We start from the raw sequence: 25,983 nt of genomic DNA, 5'->3' as shown, positions 1-25,983 counted from the left end.
ATGGATGTGTGTGATGTCCTTAGGTTAGTTAGGTTTAAGTAGTTCTAAGTTCTAGAGGACTGATGACCTTAGATGTTAAGTCTCATTGTGCTGAGAGCCATTTGAACCATTTGAACAGCCAGATCAGTTACTGATGATAGCCTTCGAGTATTGTGACAAGGAGTTTTCATCTCATGTTTTGGAATGGGGAACATTTGCCGTTATGAGTATACCATCACTCGCTGTCCTTTTCCTTTTGCAACTCTCTAGAAAATTAAAATACGAGAAGCTGACCAAGATAATGAGGAAGAAAGGAGCAAAGGAGTAGTTGTTCCACGGCATTTCTCTGCAGTTAGGGAGAACTTTTGAAAACGAAATTAATTTATAAGTATATAAAAACATCTAAAGTAATAAAATATTACCTGTTATTATGCTGTGATTCGATGGACTTGACACTGAAACCAAAAGTTTCGCTCCCATCTGCCGAGGATATTTTCAAGGGGGATCGTAGTTTCTTCGAGTGTCCGATTCACACCCTGGGTCGCTACTGACTGCAGCAAAATTCCGCTTACGCGAGCTCCCGCGCAGTGGTATGACGTCAAATGCTTTGAATACCCGGGCGGAACTGGCCGTTGTCGGTAGCCGTCGTGAGATGTTGCTGTCACCCAATGGTGAAAGGCTGGAACACATCTTATTCAGCCACGGGATCCAGATGTCATTCAATTTCACGCCCTCCTCCTTCCCACTGAAATTCTTGGGGTGTTTTGTAATCTATAGGGCCTCTCTGTATAGCTTTGGATGGTGTCCGCTTGTGGCTGCCAGTACCTGAGTCTTATCAAAACCAATCAGGTGGTCTCTTGGTTGCAAAGCATGTTCTGCAACAGCTGCTGTTTCAATCTCTCCCCTTCTACAGTTGCCCTTGTGCTCGTCTAGTCATTTTTTGTCACTTCTTTTTCTTCTGGTTTTTGGTTTTTGTTGGGTTTTAATGTGAAATCATTCTACACGGCGTAATTGCCCGGAATATTTTATTAAGTGTGACATTTCCCACCGTGAAAGTTTACATTTTACAAAAATGTCTAGTTCTTAAGAGTTCAAATACCTGCCAGAGCATCTTAATTTTTAATATCCTTGGGGAATGTACCACAGTCATTCAAAATATCTAAAATTAATTTTAGTTTCGAATACTCGGCAATTTTCGGTTTCAATACACTTGTCACGCTGTAGCTGCAAGGAATTTTTCACAACATTGACAAAAAATGACAAAATTAAAGACAGTGACTGCTAATTAGTACAATGAATAAGTAAAAACTTTCTTGACATGCGTGAGGACAGGATATAAACCTGACCTAAGTCATGCTTTCTTATCATACGCTTTGGTGACTTGTCCTCACACACATCGAGTAAGTTTTCACCTGTTCATTGTACTAACAAGCCGTCATTGCTTCCAATTCTGTCATTTTGTCTACACCTGCATCCCTACTCCGCAAACCACCTCACCCTGCGTCGTGGCGTGTTCGTCGAGCAACACTCTCACTTTCCCCTTCTCCTGTTCCAGTCGCGGATGGTTCACGGGTAGAATGTTTACTGGTAAGCCTGTTTGTGGGCTCGAGTCTCTCTCATTTTACCTTCATGGTCTTTTCACAAGATATACGTAGGGGGAAGCAGTACATTGGTTGACTTTTCCAGGAAATACACTCCCCTAACTTTAAGAATAGACCACGCCGAGATTCAGCACGTCTCCCTTGCAGCGTCGGCCATTGGCGTTGGCTGACCACCTACGTGCGCTTTCGTGCTTACTAAATGAAGCTGTAACGAAACGCGCTGCTCTAGTTTGGATCTTCTGTACTTCCTCTATCAATCCTATCTGTTGCGGATCACAGAGGAGCAATATTCAGGTATTAGTCGAACGAGTGTTTTGTAAGCTACTTCCATAATGGGTGGTCTACATTTTCTGATGATTCTTCCAGTGAATCTTTGTCTGCATCTGTCTTACCTGCGATTAGGTCTATGTGGTTGCTTCACTTTAAGTATCTCCATACGCATACATCTACCCATTTTACGAACGTAACTGCTTCAAGTATTCGTTCTTCAATCACGTAACCATACAATAACGGGTCTTTCTGCCTATTTATCTGGAATACGTTACATCTGTCTGTATTAAGGATCGTTTGCCAATCTCTGTACCAAGCGCCGGCCGTCTGCAGGTCTTCTTCGATTTCGCTACAGTTTTATACTGACGTGACTTCTCTGTGTACAACAACATCACCCGTGTATACTCATTGAATTTTCTGTGTTATCGCCTAGGACATTTGTATATACTGTGGAAAGTAATGGTCTTATATTACTTTTACTTCTAAAGATTTCTCTCCATTATGAATGACGTATTGTGTTTTGTTTGCTAGAAGCTCTTCAGTCCAATCACACAGCGGATTTGATATTCCGTACTCTCGTATTTCGTTTATTAGACGGCAGTAGGGAACTGTATCGAACGCCTTCCGGAAGTCAAGGAACACGGCATCTACCTGGTCGTCGGCGTCTACTGTTTTCTGGGCCTCGTGTAGGAACAGAGCGAGCTGGGTTTACATGATGATTCCTACACAGGAGATTTTCGGTCTTCAGAAATGACATGATAAGCGAACATATAAAGTGTTCAAGAATTCTACAACAATTCGATATAAGAGATATAGGCCTATAGTTTTGGCAACTTTGCATGTAACTGTCTCCTGCTCCTTGCAGCTACCACTTAACAGTGGGGGAATAGACGAAAATGGCAAGTGAAAAATAAACAGTCAGTGGCGGAAATGTTGTCATGTTAGAGACTTAATTTTTGTTTTTCGTGCTGTTCCCGACTTGTTTCTAGTGAACAGCGAATATTATCTGTAACAGAGTGAATCGGTATTAACAGATGACCACAAACATTCTAAGTGAGCAGTTGGGAAAAATATACACTTAAATCTTTTCGAAGGACCTCTGATATTTCTCATTTTCTTACAAGAGTCATTTCCCCTTATGTAGGTGGGAGCTAATAAAATATTTTCGCATTCGGTGGAGAAAGTTGAGGATTGAATTTTCGTGGTAAGATCTAGCTGCAACGAAAAACGCCTTTGTTTTATTGATGCTATTCCAAGCCGCTTATAATACGCATGACATTTCGCGATAATACAGCAACGCTTCATTGAACTTCCTCGATATCCTCCGCCAGTCCTGCCTGGTAAAGATCCTATACATCAAAGTAACAGAAGAGGACGGACAAGCTAGTAGATTTGTTGCAGCTTCCAAGTATTCTGTCTTTAAAACTCAACCTTTGGTTCGTCTTCCATCCAATATTTTCATTTTCTTTGTAATGGTTCCAGTTTATATTGTTTCTATCCACTTGTATGTATCAAAGTCTACAGCCTTACATTTTTCTTAAGAGGCGTGTTTTTTAAGTAAGTTCCATTTGAATATAAGTACACAATGAAAGGTTATTTCAAAACAGTAAATTTATTTTCAGAAAGTACATACTTCACTCTATTTTTCGACATAGTTGCCAAGTGTGTTCAAACACGTATCATACCTCACAACCAATTTTAAAACACCCTCTTCATAAAAACTTACCGCCTTCTCCGATAACCAAGAGTTCACTGCCGGGGTGGGTGGTCTGAAACTTCCCAGCCAAAACTGTCCAGTAAATCGTGGGTCTGACCTGCAGAGCGAGGTGTTGCATTGTCATGGAGAAGGACAATTCCCTTTGTCAGCATGCCACGTCTTTTGTTTTGAATCGCTCTGCGTAGCTTTCTCAGGGTTTGGCAGTATGCTTCTGCATTAATAGTGATTCCTCATTGCATGAAGTCAACCAACAAAACACCATGTTTATCCCAAACACCGACGCCATGATTTTGCACTGGGACCGAGTCTGTTTGGCCTTCACCTTTACAGGCGAGTGTGTGTGTCTCCATTCCATGCTCTGTTGCCTCGATTCGGGCGTGATATGCGGAACCCATGTTTCGTCTCCAGTTACGATCTGACTCAAGAAGCCGTCACCTACTTCATGATAACGAGTCAAGAACTTCATTGCACACTCAAATCTTTGGTTTTTGTGGTCCTCTGTTAGGAGTTTCGGGACCCAGCGGGAACACAGTTTCCTAAACTTAAGGTGTTCAGAAACAGTGTTGTAAAGTACTGATCTCGACATGTCAGGAAATTCGTTTGAGAGACCTGTTATTGTGAAGCGCTTGTTCTCACGAATCCTTGCTTCAACTAAAGCCACCAAATCGTCTTTAATCAAAGAAGGGCGACCGGAGCGGTCCTCATCATGGACGATGTCGCGGCCATCTTTTAATTCTCGTATCCACTACATGACAATATCACCATACACTTCGCAAATCTGTTGATGAATTTCTGCAGGAGACAGGTTCCTTGCTGACAAAAACTGTATCACTGAGCGAACCTCACACGTGGCTGGCGAGTTGATAGTCTTAAACATTTTGAGAGCACAGAACAGAATCGTGCAGGTTAGCTACAGAGCTGAAACTGAGCACAGTTGTTCCCGAGGCAAGCCGGTACACGACGCACGCGCTCGTTGCGGTACGCGCGCGAACTACTAGTGTCTACAACAGAACGGACCTTACTTAAAAAACACGCCTTGTTTTTATTTATTTTTCTTTACGCCTCTCTTCAGGCAAACGATCTTAAAATGTCTAAAACGTATTGCAATTTTTACAAATCGTTAAAAAATGAATATTTTCACAAAATAAAGATGGAGAGCTGCCTTGGTTAAAAGATAAATTGGTGTACATGTGTTTATGGATGGGATCCGCCTGTAGCAAAACACAGTTTTGTTTTATATCCCAAACATGTTTCACTGCAGTTGCAGTGTCATCAGTGGGCTTTCATTTTACGGCTGTGAAACATAAAGAATGTTCTTTACTGTTTGTACACATGTAGATATTAGTTCTTAAAATTGTAATTAGAATTTTTTTTTTGAAGAACACATAAAATTATGTATTCATACTTTTTTATATAACATTCTTTATGTTTTACAGCCATAAAATAAAAGCCCACTCATAATGCTGCAACTGCAGTGAAACATGTTTGGGATATAAAACAAAATTATGTTTATCTAAAGGTGGACTCCATCCAAAACCATATGTATTGTTAAAGCAAACATGGGCAAAAAAGCTTCAACTTCTAGATGATAAACAGCTGATTTTTTGATCGTTTAAGATTTCTGTCAGAGACAACAAAGGACCTGGAAGAGCAGCTGAACGGAATGGACAGTGTCTTGAAAGGAAGATATAAGATGAACACCAACAAAAGCAAAACGAGGGTAATGGGATGTAGTCGAATTAAATCAGGTGATGCTGAGAGTATTAGATTAGGAAATGAGACGCTTAAAGTAGTAAATTAGTTTTGCTATTTGGGGAGCAAAATAACTGATGATGGTCGAAGTAGAGAGGATATAAAATGTAGACTGGCAATTGCAAGGAAAGCGTTTCTGAAGAAGAGAAACTTGTTAACATCGAGTATAGATTTAAGTGTCAGGAAGTCGTTTCTGAAAGTATTTCTATGGAGTGTGGCCATGTATGGAAGTGAAACGTGGACGATAAATAGTCTGGACAAGAAGAGAATAGAAGCTTTTGAGATGTGGTGCTACAGAAGAATGCTGAAGATTAGATGGGTAGATCACATAACTAATGAGGAGGTATTGAATAGAATTAGGGAGAAGAGAAATTTGTGGCACACCTTGATTAGAAGAAGGGATCGGCTGGTAGGACATATTCTGAGGCATCAAGGGATCACTAATTTAGTATTGGAGGGCAGCGTGGAGGGTAAAAATCGTAGAGGGAGACCAAGAGATGAATACAGTAAGCAGATTCAGAAGGATGTAGGTTGCAGTAGGTATTGGGAGATGAAGAAGCTTGCACAGGATAGAGTAGCATGGAGAGCTGCATCAAACCAGTCTCTGGACTGAAGACCACAACAACAACAAGATGTTTACGCAGATGAATGAGGTGTTGAATTTATGTAAACTCCCAGGAGTAAGGATATCGTGGGATCTTAGGTGGTGTGTAGGTTTTATGGAGTTGTATGTTGGTTTGAGGAACTTCGGAGGGTGTTGAGGGATGAGGTACTGAAGCAAGCCTGAATGACGGTGGAATGGAGTGACGAGGATGGAAACCTTTGTGCTATTTATCAGGTAATCGAAATGTAACTGGATTTTTTTAGTACTCACGTGGAGGACTTCACACTTTTTATTGTTTAGGGTCAACTGCCACTTATCGCACTCTGCAGGTATCTTGTCTAAATCGTTTCGAGATTCGTATTGATCTTCTGATGACTTTAGTAGATAGTATCTGCTAACAATCAACGAGAGCTGCACAGATCGTAGCTCTGTTGCAGCGCTTAGCGCAGACCTCCATATGTTCACATCTGGCGATATCGGAGAGTGTGGCGGCCGGTAGGCGAGACGCAGCAGCGGCGCGGCGCGGTACTCACGGCTCGATGCAGTGCGCCGCGGTGAGCACGTGCGTCTCCGAGATGAGCGCGCCGCCGCAGAAGTGCTCCTCGCCATAGCGGATCAGCGCCACCATCCATCGCCACTCGCCCTGCTCCGTCTTGCCGCAAGCTGCAAGCGCCACATCGTCCACTGTCACTTCCTTCTCCAAGGGCGGGGATAGCAACGGTTAAAAGGGAGGTCTGCAGCCGAACAGTAGCACTTACACCACAACAAGGCGGAAAAAATTGTGGATGGTTCATAGCACGGCGTTTACTTCACTACATACGACTCGTAACTCGCACTGTCTGATCACTTTATAGAGCTTGTTTCCTGCACCAACAAGACAGAGAATGCACATAAGAGGTTGAAATAAGAGACACATACACTGCTTGAAGTAAAGCAGCCAGAAGAGAAGGCGGAAACGAAATTAAACTTCACTGTTTGAAAGAGTAAGAGATGGTATTCGATGATTAGAACATCTACATATACATCTACACTCATACTCCGCAAGGCACCCGACGGTGTGTGGCGGAGGGTATTTTGAGTACCTCAATCGGTTCTCCCTTCTATCGCGTCAAATTTACAAAGAACTTGGCAGTATGACGTTGCAACCAGTCTGGGCGTGATGCACGCGGGGTTCAGCTCGGAAGGGTGTCATAAATTACCTACGTCCTCTCCCGAAGCAAACTAGCACACAGTTGTTGTCACTAGTCCTTGACATCCTGGATGGAGTAGACGTCCGACCTGTTCCAACATGTGTTCTATCGGGGCAGGTCTGGGTACCTCGCTGACCACGGCCGCACCTCAACGTCACACGGACAGTTGGTATGGAGACACACGTGCGGTGCGTGAACGACCTTTGTCCTGTTGTAAAATGACACAATGGTACTGGCGCATAGAAGATAATACATGAAGACGAAGGGGTGAAGTTGTGGCGTCAGAGTTTGGTATAAGGCGCCCTGGTCTTCGCATCTGCAAATTTACTGCATTTCCAGACTGAAATTTTCGCTCTGCAGCGGAGTGTGCGTTCATATGAAACTCCCTGCCAGATGAAAACTGTACCTTGAACCGATCGAGAGTCGAACTCGGAATCTTTGCCTTTCGCTGGCAAGTGCTTTATCGACTGAGTTACCCAAGCACGACTCACGTCCCATCTTCAGAGCTTTATTTACGTTCAGTACCTCGTCTGCCACCTCCCAAACTTCATAGAAGTTCTCCTGCGAAACTTGCGGGACTAGCACTCTTGGAAGAAAGGATATTGCGGATACGCGGCTTAGCCACAGCCTGAGGAATGTTTCCAGAATGAAGTTTTCTCTCTGCAGCGGAGTTTGCGCTGATATGAAACTTCATGGCAGATTAAAATTGTGCGCTGGACGATTCTCGAAGTTGGGAGTTTTGCCTATCGTGGGCAGTTGCTCAAGCGAACGAGATACCCAAGCACGACTGACGACCCTTGCATTTCGTTTGGACAACAATGCATTGGTCACGGCGTTCTTGTTCTATGGCCGATATGATCGTCAGCATTATTCCAGTGGCCTTCTTCTGAAGACCCTTGAAAAGCCTGGTCTACGAGACTTCGGCCGTCCTGGTTGGCACAATTGTCCCAGGTGCGGAAGTAGTACGCCAAACTCCTGGACTTCTGTCAGAGTAACTCTGAACTGACCATGTTGGTCGACATTTTGAACAATTCCTGAAACGGAACAGTTTTGCTTTTGTTACGTACTGTAACTGTACACTAACAGAACATATGAAACCACTGTGATAAAAATATACCTCTTTCATCTGACGGTTGTTGCATTGTTCTGTTTTGTACGTTTTGATAATTGAATATTACATTCTTTTCACCGTTGTGGAGATATTTTCACAGAAACTAAGATAATAGCGGTAAAAATTTGAATAAATTATGGTTACGTTATTATTCTGTGACGAGCCATCAGGACGTCATAGGCTCATTACACCAAAATACCCAGAAAACGCTTCCGAACAATGTACGCACCACCATCTGTTCTCGTAGGTCTGCTGTAGTACTGTCTTCTAATTGCCTACAACTGTTTCACATTTGCTATAGAAATGTTTATTCGCAATTCGAGGACCAATCCTTGCTGCATATTAGCCATAACATCTTTAAAACAAATCTTCCTTGATCTTCCGTTAGTAGTTTTTCTACCATGCGTCAGCACACTTATCTAAAAGAAAATATTTAGAAAAACGCCGTCAGCAGACAGCACTTACTTGGGTTGTTGAGCCTCGAGACGATTTCTTCCAGTGACGGCGGGGACCCGTCCCCTGGCAGCACGGGGCCGTCCTCGGCGGTGGGTTTGTCCGGGCAGCAGATGCCTACAAAACTGCGCGCCAGCACAGCCACAAACATGTCATTGTCAACGATATCTAGGGTATGTTCAAGGCCATACACATTTGCAAGAAATATAAAGGAGAGCCTGCAGCACTGTACAGTGCACGGTCTGAGTGTCGTCTGCAAACTTGAATAGATTAGCAAGATGCAGATAAAATAAACTACCATTGCGTAAATCGCTGCATGTCTTAACAGTAAATGTAATTTGAGGATTCTGCCTTCATTCCTCCGTTACCAATAGAGAGAGCTGGACAAAGTGTCCATGGCGGGAAAAGTGGCTAATGGGATCCTGAGGGCTATAAGATGCTCTCCTTAACGTAACCTCTCTGGAGGACCTTGTCATTAACGCGTTTGCTGTGCTGCTCTTCGGACTCATAAAAAGTTTCGCGGATTTTAGTTATACTGATGTAAGGTAAAGTGTCAGTTTGCGCATTTAATATTGAGAAGTAATGTGACTCATGTCATTTAATGAAATTGTGTTGAAAGTGTCACATCTTGACTCCGTAATGCTACTTTGGTTGGTTGGTTGATTTGCAGGAGGGGGCTAAACAGCGAGGTCATCTGGCCTGTGATCTAGGATGGTAGAAATCAAGGGAGGAACAACACAAACAGCACAGTCCGGTGAAGGAGAAGGGATAACGTGGGAACTAAGGAAAAAGGGACGTCAGAGCAGGACGAAGAGGAAAGAAGAGGAGGGAGGTCGGTGCAAACGGGAAGAGCAGGGGTACCCCAGAAATGCTACATGCGGTGGGACACCAGCACAGCCACCGATCTATCCCAACTCCCACACAATACCATTACCGCGATACAACAGGGACAACACAACGGGGAAGACGACACAAGAAAAAGAGAAACAAAACAGCACAAGAGACCAGTTAAAATGTAGGGAAAAGGCTGGGGAACCTGGCTAGTGTGGAGGGAATGTCAAGGCCTCCATAACCAAAGCCAACGGTAACTGAGGGATTCAAATTCCAGAGCAAACGTCAAGGACTTATACTTGAGTGCCCAAACCACTTTAGCGAAGAAACCGAGAACAGAGGTAAACATGCGAGGGTCATCCGCTGATATCCGAGGCAAGGAAGGTGGGAGGACGTATTCAGTGCGAAGGGCCAAAGGGTGGAGGCAGTGAGTGAGGACTGTTTAAAGAAGCTGATGGCCCCATAAATAGCCATCAATTCCACAGTAAACACCCCACATGTGGCAGGTATGAGATGGTGTTCCGTGCGAACAGAATAAACGAAAGCATTTCCTACATGATTGATAGATTTAGAGCCATTGATGTAACGTATACCTTGAAGAGATTATTGCGAAAAGTTTAGATGGGAAAAGAGGAGTATGTATTGGTGGAAAGAGAATAGAATGTATAAGATTTGCTGATGACATGGTATTAGTGGCAGAAAGTGAGCGGACAGTGAATAACATGCTCAAAGATCTGAATGAAGCTTGTGTGGAATATGGGATGCAAATAAACACAGCAAAAACAAACAGTATGGTCACCAGTATAAGACGCAGACTGTCCAATATTAAAATAGGACAATCTACCATTAGCCAAGTAAGTCAATTTAAATATCTCGGAAGCACGATAACTGAAGACTTGAGATGTAACCAGGAGGTGAAAACTCGAATTGCCATAGCAAAGGAGGCATTCAACAGAAAGAGGAGACTCTTATGTGGTAAATTAGATAAAGGACTAAGGAAAAGGCTTGGCAAATGTTTTGTCTGGAGTGTGGCACTATATGGGGCAGAAACATGGACACTGAGACGAGAGGATGAAAAAAGGTTAGAAGCATTTGAGATGTGGACTTGGAGGAGAATGGAGAGAATAAGCTGGATGGAAAGAGTGAGTAATGAAAGAGTATTGGAAAGGGTTGGTGAGAGAAGATGTCTGCTGAAGGTTGTAAGAGAACGGAAAAAGAACTGGTTGGGACAGTCACTGAGAAGGGAGTGCTTGCTAGCAGATGCTTTGGAAGGATTGGTTTGTGGGAGAAGACTGAGAGGAAGAAGGAGATACAAGGTGATAGATGACATAAAGGGGAGAGTAAATTATGCAGACCTGAAGAGGATGACAGAGGATCGGACAGCCTGGAGAACTACCATGTGAAAACCTGCCTTTAGGCAGAACACTGATGATGATGATGATGATGTAAAGAACTGTACCATCCTGAAACTCCTATAAAAATATTTGGAACAAATAACGGAATACCACTGGAGAAATGGAAACTTTCTGACCCCAGATGTGATTCATCCGAATCTGTGGCCGAGGAACTACCTGGAGGAGTGAGGAGGTGGGAGGAGTGGTCGGGAGAAAACGTAGAGAAGAGGAGAAGGAGGGGAGATGGAAGTCACGGCAGACAGAAGCGAGATAGAGCCCAACCAGTAAACCCACCAATGGGCAGGCAGTGGATGGGTGACAGCCCAAAGCCACAAAAAGAATAGAATGGCAGGGGTGAGCAGGGGAAGAGCAGATAGTGATGGCTTAGGAAACAAGGATCTGGAACCGCCGAATCGAATGGGGAGGGATCCTATCATCAACCAGAAGACTATCGACAGGGCTAGTGCGAAAGGCACTGTTGGCTAAACGGGTACCACAATGCTGAACCAGGTCCAAATGTGCCAGCGTGGATGAGGCATCTGATCCATAAACTTGACAACCATAGTCCAGACAACACAAAACTAATGCCCAGTAAAGGTGGAGAAGGGTCAAATGATCTGCATCCCAAGACGTGTGGGCAAGGAAGCAAAGAATATTGAGTTTAAGAAAACAGGCAACCTTCAGATGACTCATATGGGGCAATGAAGAAAGATTGTTGTCAAAAAGAAGACCCAAGAAACAGAATTGGGAGACCATAGTGAGACGCTGGTCGTCGAAGTGCAGCTCTGGATCAGGATGGATCGCAGTATGGCGACATAAATGCACCACCATCGACTTAAGGGGAGAGAACTGAAAACCCTGTGAGAGTGTCCACGTGGAAGCACACCAGATGACATCATGGAGCTGTCGCTCCACAGAGGCCACCGAATGATAGCTAGCTCAAATACAGAAATCACTCACATAAAAAGCAGGGATGACCAACGGTACAGCAGAGGCCACAGGTCCATTAATGACGACGAGGAAAAGAAGGACACTTAATACGGAGCCCTGTAGAACGCCGTTCTCCTCTGCCTGCGGTGAGCTGGGAACAATGTCAACTCAAACAACGACTGGTGGAACAGGAACTGGCGAATAAAACTCGGGAGGAGGACCCAAAGACCATACTCAATGAGTGTAAAGAGGATGTGATGCCGCCAAGCTGACGTAGGCCTTACGAAAATCGAAGAAAACTGCAATAAGATGGCGGCGCTGAGAAAAGGTCTGCCGAAATGCAGTTTCCAGTCAAAGCAGGTAATCGATAGGAGACGGTCCCTCCCAAAAGCCTCACTGGTAAGGAAATAAAATATCCTGAGATTCAACGACTCCTTTTAGCCAATGAGCCACCAACTGTCCTAGTGACTTGTAGGGGACATTGGTCAGGCTGATGGACTGGTAACTATCAAGGGACGACAGATCCTTGCCAGGCTTAACGACGGGAACCATAATGCTGTCTCTCCATTGAGAGAGGAGAATGCCTTGGAGCTAAATACAGTTAAACAGCTGGAGGAGATGTTGGCGTTATGGAGGATTAAGGTGTTGAAGTGGTGGTAATGGCCGTGCTCCACCATGCAACTGTCCAATGGTGAACCAGCCTCTCAAGTGGGAACAGCAATTCTCCCAGTTCGGATTATCTTATTGGACAGATCACGGACAATTTCATCACTGCAACCTTATTAAGAGGTGGAAACACGACCTGAGACGTATACAGAGACCAATCAGCATGAGGGAAAGCCCAGTGGGGTAACAGAGTCATCGGGAAGCGAGAAGGGAACGAGAGACACTATGGGAAGCGGTCACTACCACACAGAGTTCATCACGTGGCGACTGGTGTAAGGAAGAAAGAAGGGGACGGGAAGAGAGCGAAAGATCAGTTGTAGAGAAAGTGCCATATGTGGCACTAAAATGAGTAGGGAAATCATAATTAAGAAGGCACAGGCCATGCTCCACAAGAAATTGGTCAGTGAGGGGCCCTTGACTAGATGAAAACCGCTGTCCTATAAAGGGTGATGTGCAGTAAAATTTCCAAGAGAAGGTGGGGAGAGGAAAGATGCTAAATGTGTGCAGTTAGGACAGCAGATGTAGGTGACCTTCAGGAGGGAGATATAGATTGGTGACTGTAGCCACAGAGTCCTAGAGTACCCCAGTGGCAACTGCTTCCAATGGGATAGGAAGTGGGATCCATGTACTAACAATATCAACATGGAAGCCTTCAAAGGGCTGACCCATTTCCGACAGAAAGCATGGAACCCATAAAGTGTTGGTGAGTGAGTATCAGTAAAATGAGATTCCTAGAAAACGACACAAGATGCCAAGTAAAAGACAATTGCAACTTTGGGAAGTGACAGCAGTATCCATTACAGTTCCATTGAATAAGCACAGAGTGGGTATCCAAATGGGAGATGGATGAGCTGCAGCCAATCACGCTACTGCGTCACTGTCTGTCACCAAGGATGAGATGACACCCATAAATAAGAAGTCAGATTCAGGTGGTGAGGGGGCCACAGAGGGAAGTAGGCTTCTGCAAGATCTGGTACTGAAAGAGAGCTGGCAACATTGGGGCACACATACTGTGTGTCCCATGGTCGAGTTGTGGTAGCAGGCATGAGAGATGCAGGTGGAGGAGTCCTGGGAGGGAGCCCCATCACCACTGGGCACCAAAGAAGATTGGCACTTTTCAGCTGGGGAAGGGGAGTGTCAACCAGAGGGGAAGGTATGGGAACCACTGGAGATGGGGAGAGGAGAGGCCGACTGGACTGGAGTAAGGAAGAGGAAGGAGGGCGAAAGGACATAACAGAGGCAAAAGTAGAAGTCTTCGACACAAGAAGAAATTGGTTAAATTTCTGATGACCCTCAGTGTAAGGTAAACGACCAAGGGACTTAAACTTTTGTATCTTCTTTTCTTTTTTCTTTCTTAGAAGCCAGGAAGTCTGGTGAGCATGGAGAGTGACAGTCATAACAACACAAATGGGTGGCAGAACACAGGGGCTCCCTTCATGGTGTGGATGTCCACATTCACCGCATAGAGAGTCGACAGTACAGTGGGAAGACATAAACCCAAAACGCGAGCGCCGAAAACACCTCATGGGTGGCGGAACATACAGCTTCACATCACATTGATAACACAACTTTGACGTTCTCAAGGAGGGTATCTGCCTCAAAAGCCAGAATAGAGGTGCCAGTATCGGTGTGATTGCCCTTATGACCACTCTGCACACACTGAACAAAATGAACACCCCGTTATTCCAGACTGGCCCGGAGTTCCTCATCAATTTGAAGGATGAGTTCTCTATGAAAAATGACTCTCTGAACCACATTCAAAGTGTGGCGAGGAGTAATGGACACTTGGACGTCGCCAAGATGATCACAAGCATGAAGGGCTGCAGATTGGGCCGTAGAAGACGTTTTGATCAACAGGGAACCCAAGACTTCACTTCGCCAAAATTGTCTTCAATATTTTCCACAAAAAGTAACGGCTTTGTGGCGATGAATATGTACCCCTCTTTCCTAGTAGGGACCAGGTAGTAGGGAAAGTGTTCCACCACAAGCCGGCGAGCCTGGCTCTTCTCCCAGGGTATAGCCAGGGAAGAGAAGGCTACAGGGTCATAAAAACAGCATTCAATAATCCGTCACCAACTTAAGAGACAACCGTAGAAGTACAGCCACTTTTCTGGAGCTTGACACGTTTCATACCCAACGCATCTGCCCTGATATCACCCACTCCAATCAGGGGCTCTTCCTAAGGGCACCACCCAGCCACAGCAAGGGCCATTTGGCACGTTGGTCATTGCCGAGAGTTCTGATGATCCAGAATGGCAAGCAACCGCTCCTAGCACAGCTCAGTTATCAGAAGTGCGATCATTGTGTTGTAGGGGGCTCAGCCAGACGGGTATATAAGAGCCCCACCACACAGACTGGCTATATGCGCTGGTGACATGGCAGGGCAGAGTGGGCTACAGTGGAGAAGGGAGGGAGGAAAAGAGGAACAAAGGGAGGAGATGAATCCGCTTTGTAAAAACTGAATTATTTAAAGTTCTTAATTTGATCCTAAGGTAATTGAACTATTCGATATTATACTTCAGTAATCGTAGATCATAATCACTCATTTATACGTATGTCCGTCTATTGCTACTTAGTTTAAAAAAAACTTTGCCCAGCTGTCCCATACATGTTTCCGTGATTCTTACCATTATCAAAGAGTTTCTCTCTATTCTACCTAACAGCACATTAGATCGTTCATGTTGCTTTTATCTTCTGCAGTACAGCTGGTAATTTAACTCATTTTGTCATTTGATTCTTCGTTGTTGGTGGTAGTTGTTCAGAAAAACAAGGAAGCAAATAGTGAAATTTTCTGCAGAAAATCACCTCAAGATGTAGCTTTCACCCTCTACAGACCCTTCCAGCACAACGGACGTCACTCTCCGATGTCTTAACACATGTACCGTCATCCTGTCCCTTCTCCCTGTCAGTGTTTTCCAAACGTTCCTCACCCGTCTACAGCACCACATCTTCAGCACTTCGATTATCATCTTTTCTGGTGTTGCCACAGTCCATGTTTCACTTCCATATTATGCTGTCTTGCAGACATATTTCCTCAAAAATTGTTTATATTCACACGACATGTGTATTAGTACGTTCTGCAGCACTTCGATTATCATCTTTTCTGGTGTTGCCACAGTCCATGTTTCACTTCCATATTATGCTGTCTTGCAGACATATTTCCTCAAAAATTGTTTATATTCACACGACATGTGTATTAGTACGTTCTGCAGAAAATGATTAGCATTTGAATCACGTCAACCCGCGGGTTCAATGTCAACATCGATATCAAGGCGCAACACCACCTACCGCTAAACCGTGCCTGTGGTTCTCGTTGTCGCTATAAACCGAAAGTAATGGACCAGTGTGACGTGAACAGACGTGCAGGATACCTCGCTCAAAGCATACCGTCAAATCAATGACTTTGAAAGGGGGCGCATTATTGGCATGAGAGAATGTGACGCATTCATCTGGGAAACTGCTGCTCGTGTAGGACGAAGTGTTTCGGCAGTGCAACGGGTGAGTACAGAATAGTTCACGGAAGGCACTAGAACGTGTTGAGATGGATCAGATCGCACCACCCAGAACACCTCCTGAAAAGGTCGACACCTCATCCAAATGGCACTGAAGGACAGGTCTGTGTTCTCCTCGGCTCTGGCGCAAGAGTGAAATGGGTGTAACACACGGTACACTATCATGGGTGACAGTCCGTCGCCATTCATTACAGCGTGGATTTCATGCGTGTCATCCACTTATCTGCCGACCCTTGACGAATGTGCAGAAACATACTAGACGGCAATGGTGTAAGGAAAGACGTCACTGGAGACAGCAATGGCATCAGATAGTGTTTTTGGACAAATACAGGTTCTGTTTGTTTGAAAATGATGGCCGCATTTTGTTTCGCCGCAGACAGGGGGAACGACATTACAGTGACTGTATTCGCATGAGACGTTCAACGCCAACTCAAAGCCTTATGGTGTGAAATGCTATTGGCTACAACCACAAATCACAGTTAGTGTGTGTCCAGGGCACTGTGACCAGTGTGACCTATGTGAATGACATCCTGCGACCCTTAGCCATATACTCTCTGCACAACACTCCAGACGCCTTTTTTTCAGCAAGACAATGCACGACCACATACTGCTGCACGAACACGTGCCTTTTTGGTGTCACAGGATGTCAGCCTTTTGCCCTGGCGTACCAGATTTGTCACCAATAGAAAATTTGTGACTGTGGTGAAACGACGGGTGCAGTGATCTGACCCAATGCCAACCATCGCAGATGAACTTTGGAACCAGGTGAATACAGCATGGATGGCTATATCACAGGACGCCATTCGCGTCTTATACGAGTCGGTGGTGTCATGCGTGGAACAAGTTATCACGGCCCATGGCGGACCTGGCCCTACTACGCAACAGGACACATGCTGAACTGAGGTGACTGAAATGCTAATTATTTATGCAGAACACACTAAGGTACATGTCCTGAGAATGTGAACGTCCTATCTCCAATCGTTCAGAGTGTTCTGGTTTTTTTTTTCTCTCCTGAACATGAGCGTAGTTATTTTGTTTCCAAGGGAGTAGACTACTTCGCGGCCTCCAAATTTGATATTAAGTTTCTCACTAATCTCATTTCTGCCACTCCTAATTACATTCTTCTTTCTTCGGTGTATTCTCAGTCCTCGTTCTTTACTTTCAGACTGTTCATTCTATTTAGTATCTCCTGTGTCAACCTTCTTTCAATGAGTGTCTTTCACCCTATAATTTAATCCTACTTTTGATTCTATCTTTTAATTCCGTCGTTGCTTCTTCGATATACGTATTCAAGAGTCTGAAAGAATGATTGCAACCTTGTTTAAACTCCTCATAATCCTACCACTTCGTTCCTCGTCTCCCACTCTTATTCTTCCTTCCAGTTTCTTGCACATATTGTGTTTTACTCATCTGTCCCTGAAGCTTATTTCTATTTTTCTGAGAATTTGGAACATCTTGCACCATTTTACATTGTTGAACGCTTTTTCGACGTGGGCAAATGCTATGAACGAGTCTGTGTTTTTCTTAAGTCGTGCTTCGATTATCATCGCAACCTCAGAACAGCCTCTCTGGTGCCTTTACCTTTCCGAAAGCCAAACTGATCGTCGTCTAACAGACCCAATGTTTTCTTTTCTATTCTTCTGTATATTATTCTTGACAGCTTCTTGGAATCACTGTGTTCAGCTGATTGTGCGATAGTTCTCGCACTTATCTGTCCTAGCTATCTTCTGGGTCGGTGGGGAAGGTATTTTTCCGCATGTTTGGTGTACGTCTGGAGACTCGTATGTTCTACAAATGAACTATATTAGTCATTTGGTAGTTGATTTCCATAATTATTTTAGAAATTCCGCTGGAATTTTATCTATGCTTTCGGCCTTATTTAATCAAAACACTTCCGAAGCTCAGTTACTCCCTGACTCTAATACTGGATCTCGCGCCTTCCATACTGACTTCGATTTTCTCTTCTGTCACGTCACCAGATGTTCCTCTCCCTCGCTCCTTCGTAACGGTCTTCAGTGCACTCTTCCCACCTATCCGCTCCCGCCTCGGCGTCCGACAGCAAAATTCCTCGTGCACTTTGTGAACATGTTTGCTTTTAATTTCAATAAGGGATTTTGACTCTTCTGTCTGTAAATCGGTGCTTCCGACGACTTTTCTATTTCTTCACATTTTTCCTGTAACCGTTTAACCTTAGCTTCCATACGCTTATTATTTATTTCAATTCTAAGTGACTTACATTGCTGTATTCCTCTGTTTCCATGAGCATCTTTGTAGTTCCTATTTTCGTCTATCAATTGAGGTACCGTACAGTACCATAGAGAACTTCAAATCCACACCATCATTTCTCAGTACTTCAGTATTCGAATTCTTTTCACGTTGATTGTGTAGGGCGAGTCTCTTCAACTTCAGCCTGCTCTTCATCATTACTAAACTGTGGCCTGGATCTACTTCTTCTCATGGGTATGTCTTTCAATCTAGTATCTGATATCAGATATTTGCTTGACCAAGATGTAATCCAATTGGGATCTTCGCTTGTATTTAGGCCTTTTTCAAGTATCACTCCTCCACTTGTGATTTTTGGAGTGTGTATTCGCTATTAACGGCTGAAATTCATTGCAGAACTCAGTTAGTCTTTCTCCTCTCTCAGTCCTGTTGTCAAGCCCATATTTTCCCATAACAACGTATTCGGTTCCTCACCCTTCCACGGCGTTCCAATCCCCCCATAGTTATTAGCTTCCATCTCCCATTACACACTGAACAACCAGTTAAGTATACTCATATACTCTCCCTATCTCTTCATTTTCTGCTTGTGACGACGGCGTGTATAGCTGAATTATTAGTGTTGGCATTGGTTTGCTGTCAACTGTGACGATAATAATTATATCACCAAATTGGTTAAAGTTTCTTGCTCTCTGACCTACCTTCCTATCCATAACGAATCCTACTCTCTTTAAACCATTTGCTGTTGTTGCTGATATTACATTACATTCGTCTGAATACAAATCCTTATCTTCTTTCCATTTGACTTCCGTTTTCAGATATTTATAGCGTCCCTACCACACTCAGACTGCTGACATTCTACGCACAGACTCGTAAAAAGTTACCCATTCGTTGGTTATGTGTTGGATATGTGACTTTACCATCTAGTATGAAAGACGGATGGAAAGGCTAATATGATATGTAAATCGAGGTAGAGTGTATTACGTTGGATTTGGAGGGAGTGGTTAAACTTAGGTGGGAGCGGAGATCCATACAAGGTTAGTATAGATGAGAATGTGATGGATGAGCTTCCTTTAGGCATGTACAATGATCGTACGACACAGCTAGCATGTTTGTACGAATAGTAGTTTTAGTCTATTGTGGCCTTTTTTGGATGGTTCGTAGGTGATCGTCGATGATGTGCGATGCGGCAGTTGCGTTGCAGTGCAAAGAAAGCTGTCAAGAGACAAGTTTGCTGACCGATACAGCAACAGTGTCACACAGGTGAGCCAAAACGTTATGACCACTGCACATCACGAGACAGAATTCTGCCTGATGACATTCAGTACAAGTGACGTGGTAAGGAGATTACAGGGTGGTCGCCATTAAACTTTCGCTACTTGAGAGGGCACCCATGAAAAACGAGTGATCGTAGGACAATGAAACCCCGTGGAAACATTTACAAGGCCATGCGGAAGAAAAAGAACGACTCAGGTATTGAAAGGAAAACATTTTAATTTCCTTGTCAGAGGGTGACATTTGTCAACTGTGTGCCATGTTTACGTTCCAGGTTACAAACATCGTTCAGTGTCACAAGTATCTACATCACGACAGCCTGGGAGCATGGACCATGGAATGTTCAGCTGTCGTAACACAGCTCGTGCACGGCTTGAAGACCGCTCATTGCCTGTAGCATTCCGAGCCGTGGCAGCAGTAACTTCTTCAGCAATTTGTGGCGCAGCTGATGTCGGCCTCTTCCAAGAGCAATTCCCAAATCACCAGTTAATTGGAACTTCCCAATTATGATTATGAAGCCCGTTGCAGAAAGACGATCTTTTCGTATTCCTGTAGTGTCGACACTCGCGAAGAGCAACAACACTACTGATTCTGTTTTGATAAAACAAGCTTAGAGTGAAGCCTTGTTCACCTTGTTCAAACCTATGTTGACTGTCTGCAAATGTAATGCACACTGATGCTTGTGATTCAACCCAGCGTCGCTATGCAACCGCCCCTGACGGCAAGTCATGGCACTAACACGACTAACAACCCAAATCGTGCAGTGCACAATCTGAACTTCATCCTTATAAACTTAGGTACCCATATGGTAAATAGTTTTTTGTCTACAGTGGCTCAAATAGCGAGAGTTTAATGATAATCACCCTGAATATAAGTGGAGATACGAAATGCAGATGAGGAGATCCAGTGGCACAAGCGACACTGACAAAGGACAATTTTTTACAGCCCGCCACCTAGGACATTGCATCTCTGAAATGTCAAGCCGATCGGCTGTGAGCGTCCTAAGTCGTGATCATATACGAGAAATGATTTAATCACGGTGAAACCACGATTAGGTACAAGGCGTTCAAGATCCACACCTCATCTCGAAACATGGAAGTCGGAGTGTTGTCCGCTCTGTAAAGTAGGACAGGCGACCATCTGTGGCATATCTCACGACAGAGTAGAATGCTGGTGCAGGCACAAATATTTCGGAGCACAGGGTTCATCGCAAATTGTTGAGCTTGGCGCTCCGCAGCCAATGACCCTTACATGTTCCCATGCTGGCCTAACGAATTATCAATTGCGGTTGCAGACAGCAGGGGATTATCGAAACTGGATCGTGAATCAGTGCAAACGGGTCTTCTAATATCATAACTCACATTTCTTGTTGCACCAGTTCGACGGTCGTGTGTGGAAGTGCTGTCACCCATGGGAACGGCTGCTCGAAACGTGCACCGCGCCAAGAACGCTGGTCGGTGGGGGCGGCATTATGCTAAGGACATTCACCTGGCCTCACATGGGACACTTGGCAGTAATCGAAAACAATGTGCCTACTTAACGTTACTGCGGATGATCTGCATCTCTTCGTCGGCCGGGGTGGTCTAGCGGTTCTAGGCGCTACAGTCTGGAACCGCGCGACCGCTACGGACGGAGGTTCGAATTCTGCCTGGGGCATGGATGTGTGTGATGTCCGTAGGTTAGTTAGGCTTAAGTAGTTCTAATTTCTAGGGTACTGATGACCTCAGAAGTTAAGTCCCATAGTGCTCAGAGCCATTTGAATCATTTGCATCTCTTCATGCTTGTCTCCCCCGATGGCGACGGCATCTTCCAGCAGGATAACTGTCTGCGTCGCAAAGTCTGAATCGTGTTGCTGTGGTTTGAGGTGCATGATAGTTAACTACAGTTGACGTCTTCGTCACCGAATTTTCTTGATCTGAAACCGATGGAACGTTTCTGGGACGCCAACAAACCACCGATCCGTTAAGTACAAGAATTACATGAACTGTTTGCAGACATCTAGTACCACACACCCTGGTAACCTACCAAAGACTTTTCGAATCCGTGGCACGCAGACCTGCTTCCGTTTTGCGTTTTAAAGTTTGACCAACATTCTATTAAGCAGGTAGTCATAATGTCTCGGCTCGCCAGTGTATGCTACGTCTCACTAGGGTGACAGATCGTGTAACTGGCTGACGAGCAAGCAGTGTGGACTCACGCCCTGTTGATGATGCACATGGAGTCGAGCAGCCTGGTGAAGGTCCTGCGGAAGTCGGACGGCAGGCAGTACTGCAGCGAGCGGCAGTGGCCCTCCTGTCCGGACGCCGTCAGGCAGCGCTGGTACGCCTTGTCCTCTGGCTGCGACACCTGGCGCACACGTGGGACACTAACACCAAGAATGTGCTCTCTCGTCTGAATCTACAATAAACTAGGCTGCATTTCCCTGCACTTACCTCTTTTCGGACGTGAGTACTAGCTTCGACAGCTTACCATGCAACCAGTTGTGTTCATCAACACACAGCAGTGATGCTGTGTATACAGTACGCGTAGCTCTCCTGCTAGCAGGTAATGTTTCCCAACCCCACGATACCACAGTTTATAAATTATGCGTAGTTCGTATAGCAATATTAGACTGGTTTTACGAAGTATACTACACTATTGCCCATTAAAATTGCTACACCAAGAAGAAATGCAGATGATAAACGGGTATTCATTGGACAAATGTATTATGCTGGAACTGACATGTGATTACATTTTCACGCCATTTGGGTGCGCAGATCCTGAGAAATCAGTACCCAGAACAACCACCTCTGGCCGTAATAACAGCCTTGATACGCCTGAGAATTGAGTCAAACAGAGCTTGGATGGCGTGTACAGGTACAGCTCCCCATGCAGCTTCAACACGATACCACAGTTCATCAAGAGTAGTGACTGGCGTATTGTGACGAGCCAGTTGCTCGGCCACCGTTGACCAGACGTTTTCAATTGGTGAGAGATCTGGAGAACGTGCTGGCCAGGGCAGCAGTCGAACATTTTCTGTATTCAGAAAGGCCAGTACAGGACCTGCAACATGCGGTCGTGCATTATCCTGCTCAAATGTAGGTTTCCGCAGGGATCGAATGAAAGGTAGAGCCATGGGTCGTAACACATCTGAAATGTAACGTCATCTGTTCAAAGTGCTGTCAATGCGAACAAGAGGTGACCGACACGTGTAACCAACAGCACCACATACTATCACACCCGGTGATACGCAACTATGGCGATGACGAATACACGATTCTAGCGTGCGTTCACCGCGATGTTGCCAAACACGGATGCGACCATCATGATGCTGTAAACAGAACCTGGATTCATCCGAAAAAAATGACGTTTTGCCATTCGTGCACCCAGGTTCATCGTTGAGTACACCATCGCAGGCGTTCCTGTCTGTGATGCAGCGTCAAGGGTAACCGCAGCCATGGTCTCCGAGCTGATGTCCATGCTGCTGCAAACGTCGTCGAACTGTTCGTGCAGATGGTTGTTGTCTTGCAAACGTCCTCATCTGTTGGCTCAGAGATCGAGACGTGGCTGCACGATCCGTTACAGCCATGCGGATAAGGTGCCTGTCATCTCGACTGTTAGTGATACGAGGCCGTTGGGATCCAGCACGGTGTTCCGTATTACCCTCCTCAACCCACTGATTCCATATTCTGCTAACAGTCATTGGATCCGACCAACGCCAGCAGCAATGTCGCGATACGATAAACCGCAGTCGCGATAGGCTACAATCCGACCTTCATCAAAGTCGGAAACGTGATGGTACGCATTTCTCCTCCTTACACGAGGCATCACAACAACGTTTCACCAGGCAACGCCGGTTATCTGCTGTTTGTGTATGAGAAATCGGCTGGAAACTTTTCTCATTTCAGCACGTTGTAGGTGTCGCCACCGGCGCCAACCTTGTGTGAATGCTCTGAAAAGCTAATCATTTGCATATCACAGCATCTTCTTCCTGTCGGTTAAATTTCGCGTCTGTAGCACGTCATGTTCGTGGTGTAGCAATTTTAATGGCCAGTAGTGTACTATAATTTCTACACGCTTATAACTGAAAAGTGAATGTAAATTCGGTTGTGATATACAGAATCAAAAATAATCTACCAAATAAGGGAAATCTACCCTCTTCAGCTTTGCAGAATGAAGCAGAACTCTAAAATATACATAGAAAACACTGTACATTGTGCGAGACTACCACTCATTAATCTGAACCAATATACACTGCCGAAAAAAATTATTAAACCTGGAAAGACGACATCGATTTTTATCTGATGACGGCATATGTATAATAGATGTTCTGATAATGGTTTCATCATCGTCCGCCAACAGATAGCGCAGTGACATACCTAGCAGATTCTGCATGCAAGCAAGTGATGGCAGTTTGCGCGTACAACGTAGAGCTGGTGAGAGCTGTCTCTTAGAGTGCATTCGTCCGAGACATAGTGATCCCATCCCAGGCTTTATGGTCTGGGGCGCGATAAGCTACAACTCTCGTTCACATCTGGAGTTTCAGGAGGGGACACTAACCAGCGCTCGGTACGTGCAGAACGTTGTTAGGCTCGTTCTTGTGCCATTCTTGCAACAGGAAGGTGATGCGTTGTTCCAGCAGGATAATGCTCGCCCACACGCTGCCCGTGAAACTCAACGTGCTGTGCAAGACGTGCAGCAACTGCCCTGGCTAGCACGATCACCAGACTTCTTCCAGTAATTTTCGGGATTGCAGCCGGATCCCATCAACATTCTGCCACGGTATTTCGACCCAGAGATGTCTGGCCATCATCAGGTGAGTAGACGAAGTACTGAAGAGCCTGTGGTGGCCAGTCCTTTTATGGAAGATCTCTAGGAGAAAGCTCTTGAGTCTGCGGCCTTAAAGCCTACGGTTTCCTGGCGTTACGTAGATGATACTTTCGTTGTATGGCCTCATGGCAGACAAGAACTGGAAAAATTCCTTTGTCATTTAAATTCTTTACATGAGAACATCAAGTTTACTATAGAGACTGAGAAAGATGGGACTTTACCCTTTCTAGACTTGTTAGTACGCCGTAAGAATGGTGGATTTTAGTGACATTCGGTGTACAGAAAACACACACAAACAGATCTACATCTTCAGGCGACAGTTGCTATCACCCTGCACAAACCGCCGCTGTTCTTAGTACTTTAATTCATCGGGCGCTTGTAGTATCGAATGCTGATAGCCTTCACGAAGAATTGGTGCGCCTGGGGAAGGTTTTTAAAGAGAATGTTTATACTTCGCTTCAAATACGGAGGGCCATGTACAATTATAATAAAAAGAAGCAGCTCTCTGAGGAGACATGACGACTATAAATCAACTGCGTTCCTTCCGTATGCCGGGAACGTGTCTTCTAAAACAGGCAAATTACTTAGGAAGAATAATATTAGTGTCATCTTCCGTCCACTAGCAAAGAGTAGGGCCTTAGTCGGATCCGTTAAAGACGATTTACAATTGAGGAAGGCGGGTGTTTATAAAATTCCCTGTGAGTGTGCTCTGTGTAGAACACAGACGACACACCCGTCTGCGGCAACCTTTATAATCAGCAGTGGCAGAACATTGCATTTCCGTGGGACGTTCAGTGGAATACAACAATACCAAAAAATTTTAGCACCGATTTCCAGCTTCTGGGACTTTGTAATTAAAGAATCCGTGCGTGGAAATACGTCTTACTGACAATTTAATGAATCCTGATAACGGCTTTCAGCTGGATAAAAATTGGAATTCAGTTATTAAAATTATGCACTCACAACGGAATCGACATGCTCAGTCCATACTCAATGATTAGTCTGTTCTTACTTCACCACTGAGGGCAGCACACAGAACTTGGATGCCTCGCGTATGTCACCTCCTAACGCATGCGCCGTAAACCGCCAGTACGATTCCCATGCGCGGAATTCGCTATAAATACCATGACTGCATCAGGTTTCTTCAGTACTTCGTCTACACACATGCGGATGGCCGGACGTCTCTGGGCCGAAATATCGTGGCAGAGTGTTGACGGGATCCGGCTGCAAACGCGAAAATCACTAGAAGAAGAAATACGCCGGGAAAATTTCAGAAGTCATCTCCAAACTTGTCTCCAATTGGGCACATGTGGGATATGATGGGACGAGAAGTGACTCGTACAACTCGTCAAGCAAAACTCTTACAGAAATACGTAAAAAGGTCGGGCAGGGGTGACATAACGACACCAGGACAGTATTCTCCATCTGTACGATCACTTGCATGCCAAAGTCAGCCCGTGCACTGCCGCCTGTGGAGACTACACCGCATACTATTTGGGTGTTTCAGCATGGGTCGGTACCTGGTACCTCAGAACCGCTTGCGCTATTTATCTGTAAATGTAATCATTTCGCATACTCCATATGCACTGTTACAACAACAAATCCTGAGTGAATTGGAAGCCTGTAAAAGGATGTACTAATTTTTTTCTGGCAGTATATATTACTCTGT

The 25,983-nt window shown here is 44.8% G+C and overlaps 1 protein-coding gene across 1 annotated transcript in view; it reads right to left on the bottom strand.

Moving 5' to 3' along the window:
• Positions 1-25,983, bottom strand: part of LOC126479301 (proclotting enzyme-like) — an 86,000-nt gene that overhangs the window by 43,078 nt on the left and 16,939 nt on the right. The window contains exons 3-5 of the mRNA XM_050103773.1: positions 21,703-21,851; positions 8,690-8,802; positions 6,457-6,586 (exon numbers count right to left, since the gene is read on the bottom strand). Coding sequence (XP_049959730.1) covers positions 6,457-6,586; positions 8,690-8,802; positions 21,703-21,851 — 392 coding nt within the window. The remainder of the gene's footprint in view (positions 1-6,456; positions 6,587-8,689; positions 8,803-21,702; positions 21,852-25,983) is intronic.

Source organism: Schistocerca serialis, chromosome 1 (genome assembly GCF_023864345.2).
Source record: "Schistocerca serialis cubense isolate TAMUIC-IGC-003099 chromosome 1, iqSchSeri2.2, whole genome shotgun sequence".
Classification (NCBI taxonomy): Eukaryota; Metazoa; Arthropoda; class Insecta; order Orthoptera; family Acrididae; genus Schistocerca; species Schistocerca serialis.
The sequence above is the reverse complement of the archived record's forward strand: the minus strand, read 5'-3'. Positions and strand labels throughout refer to the sequence as shown.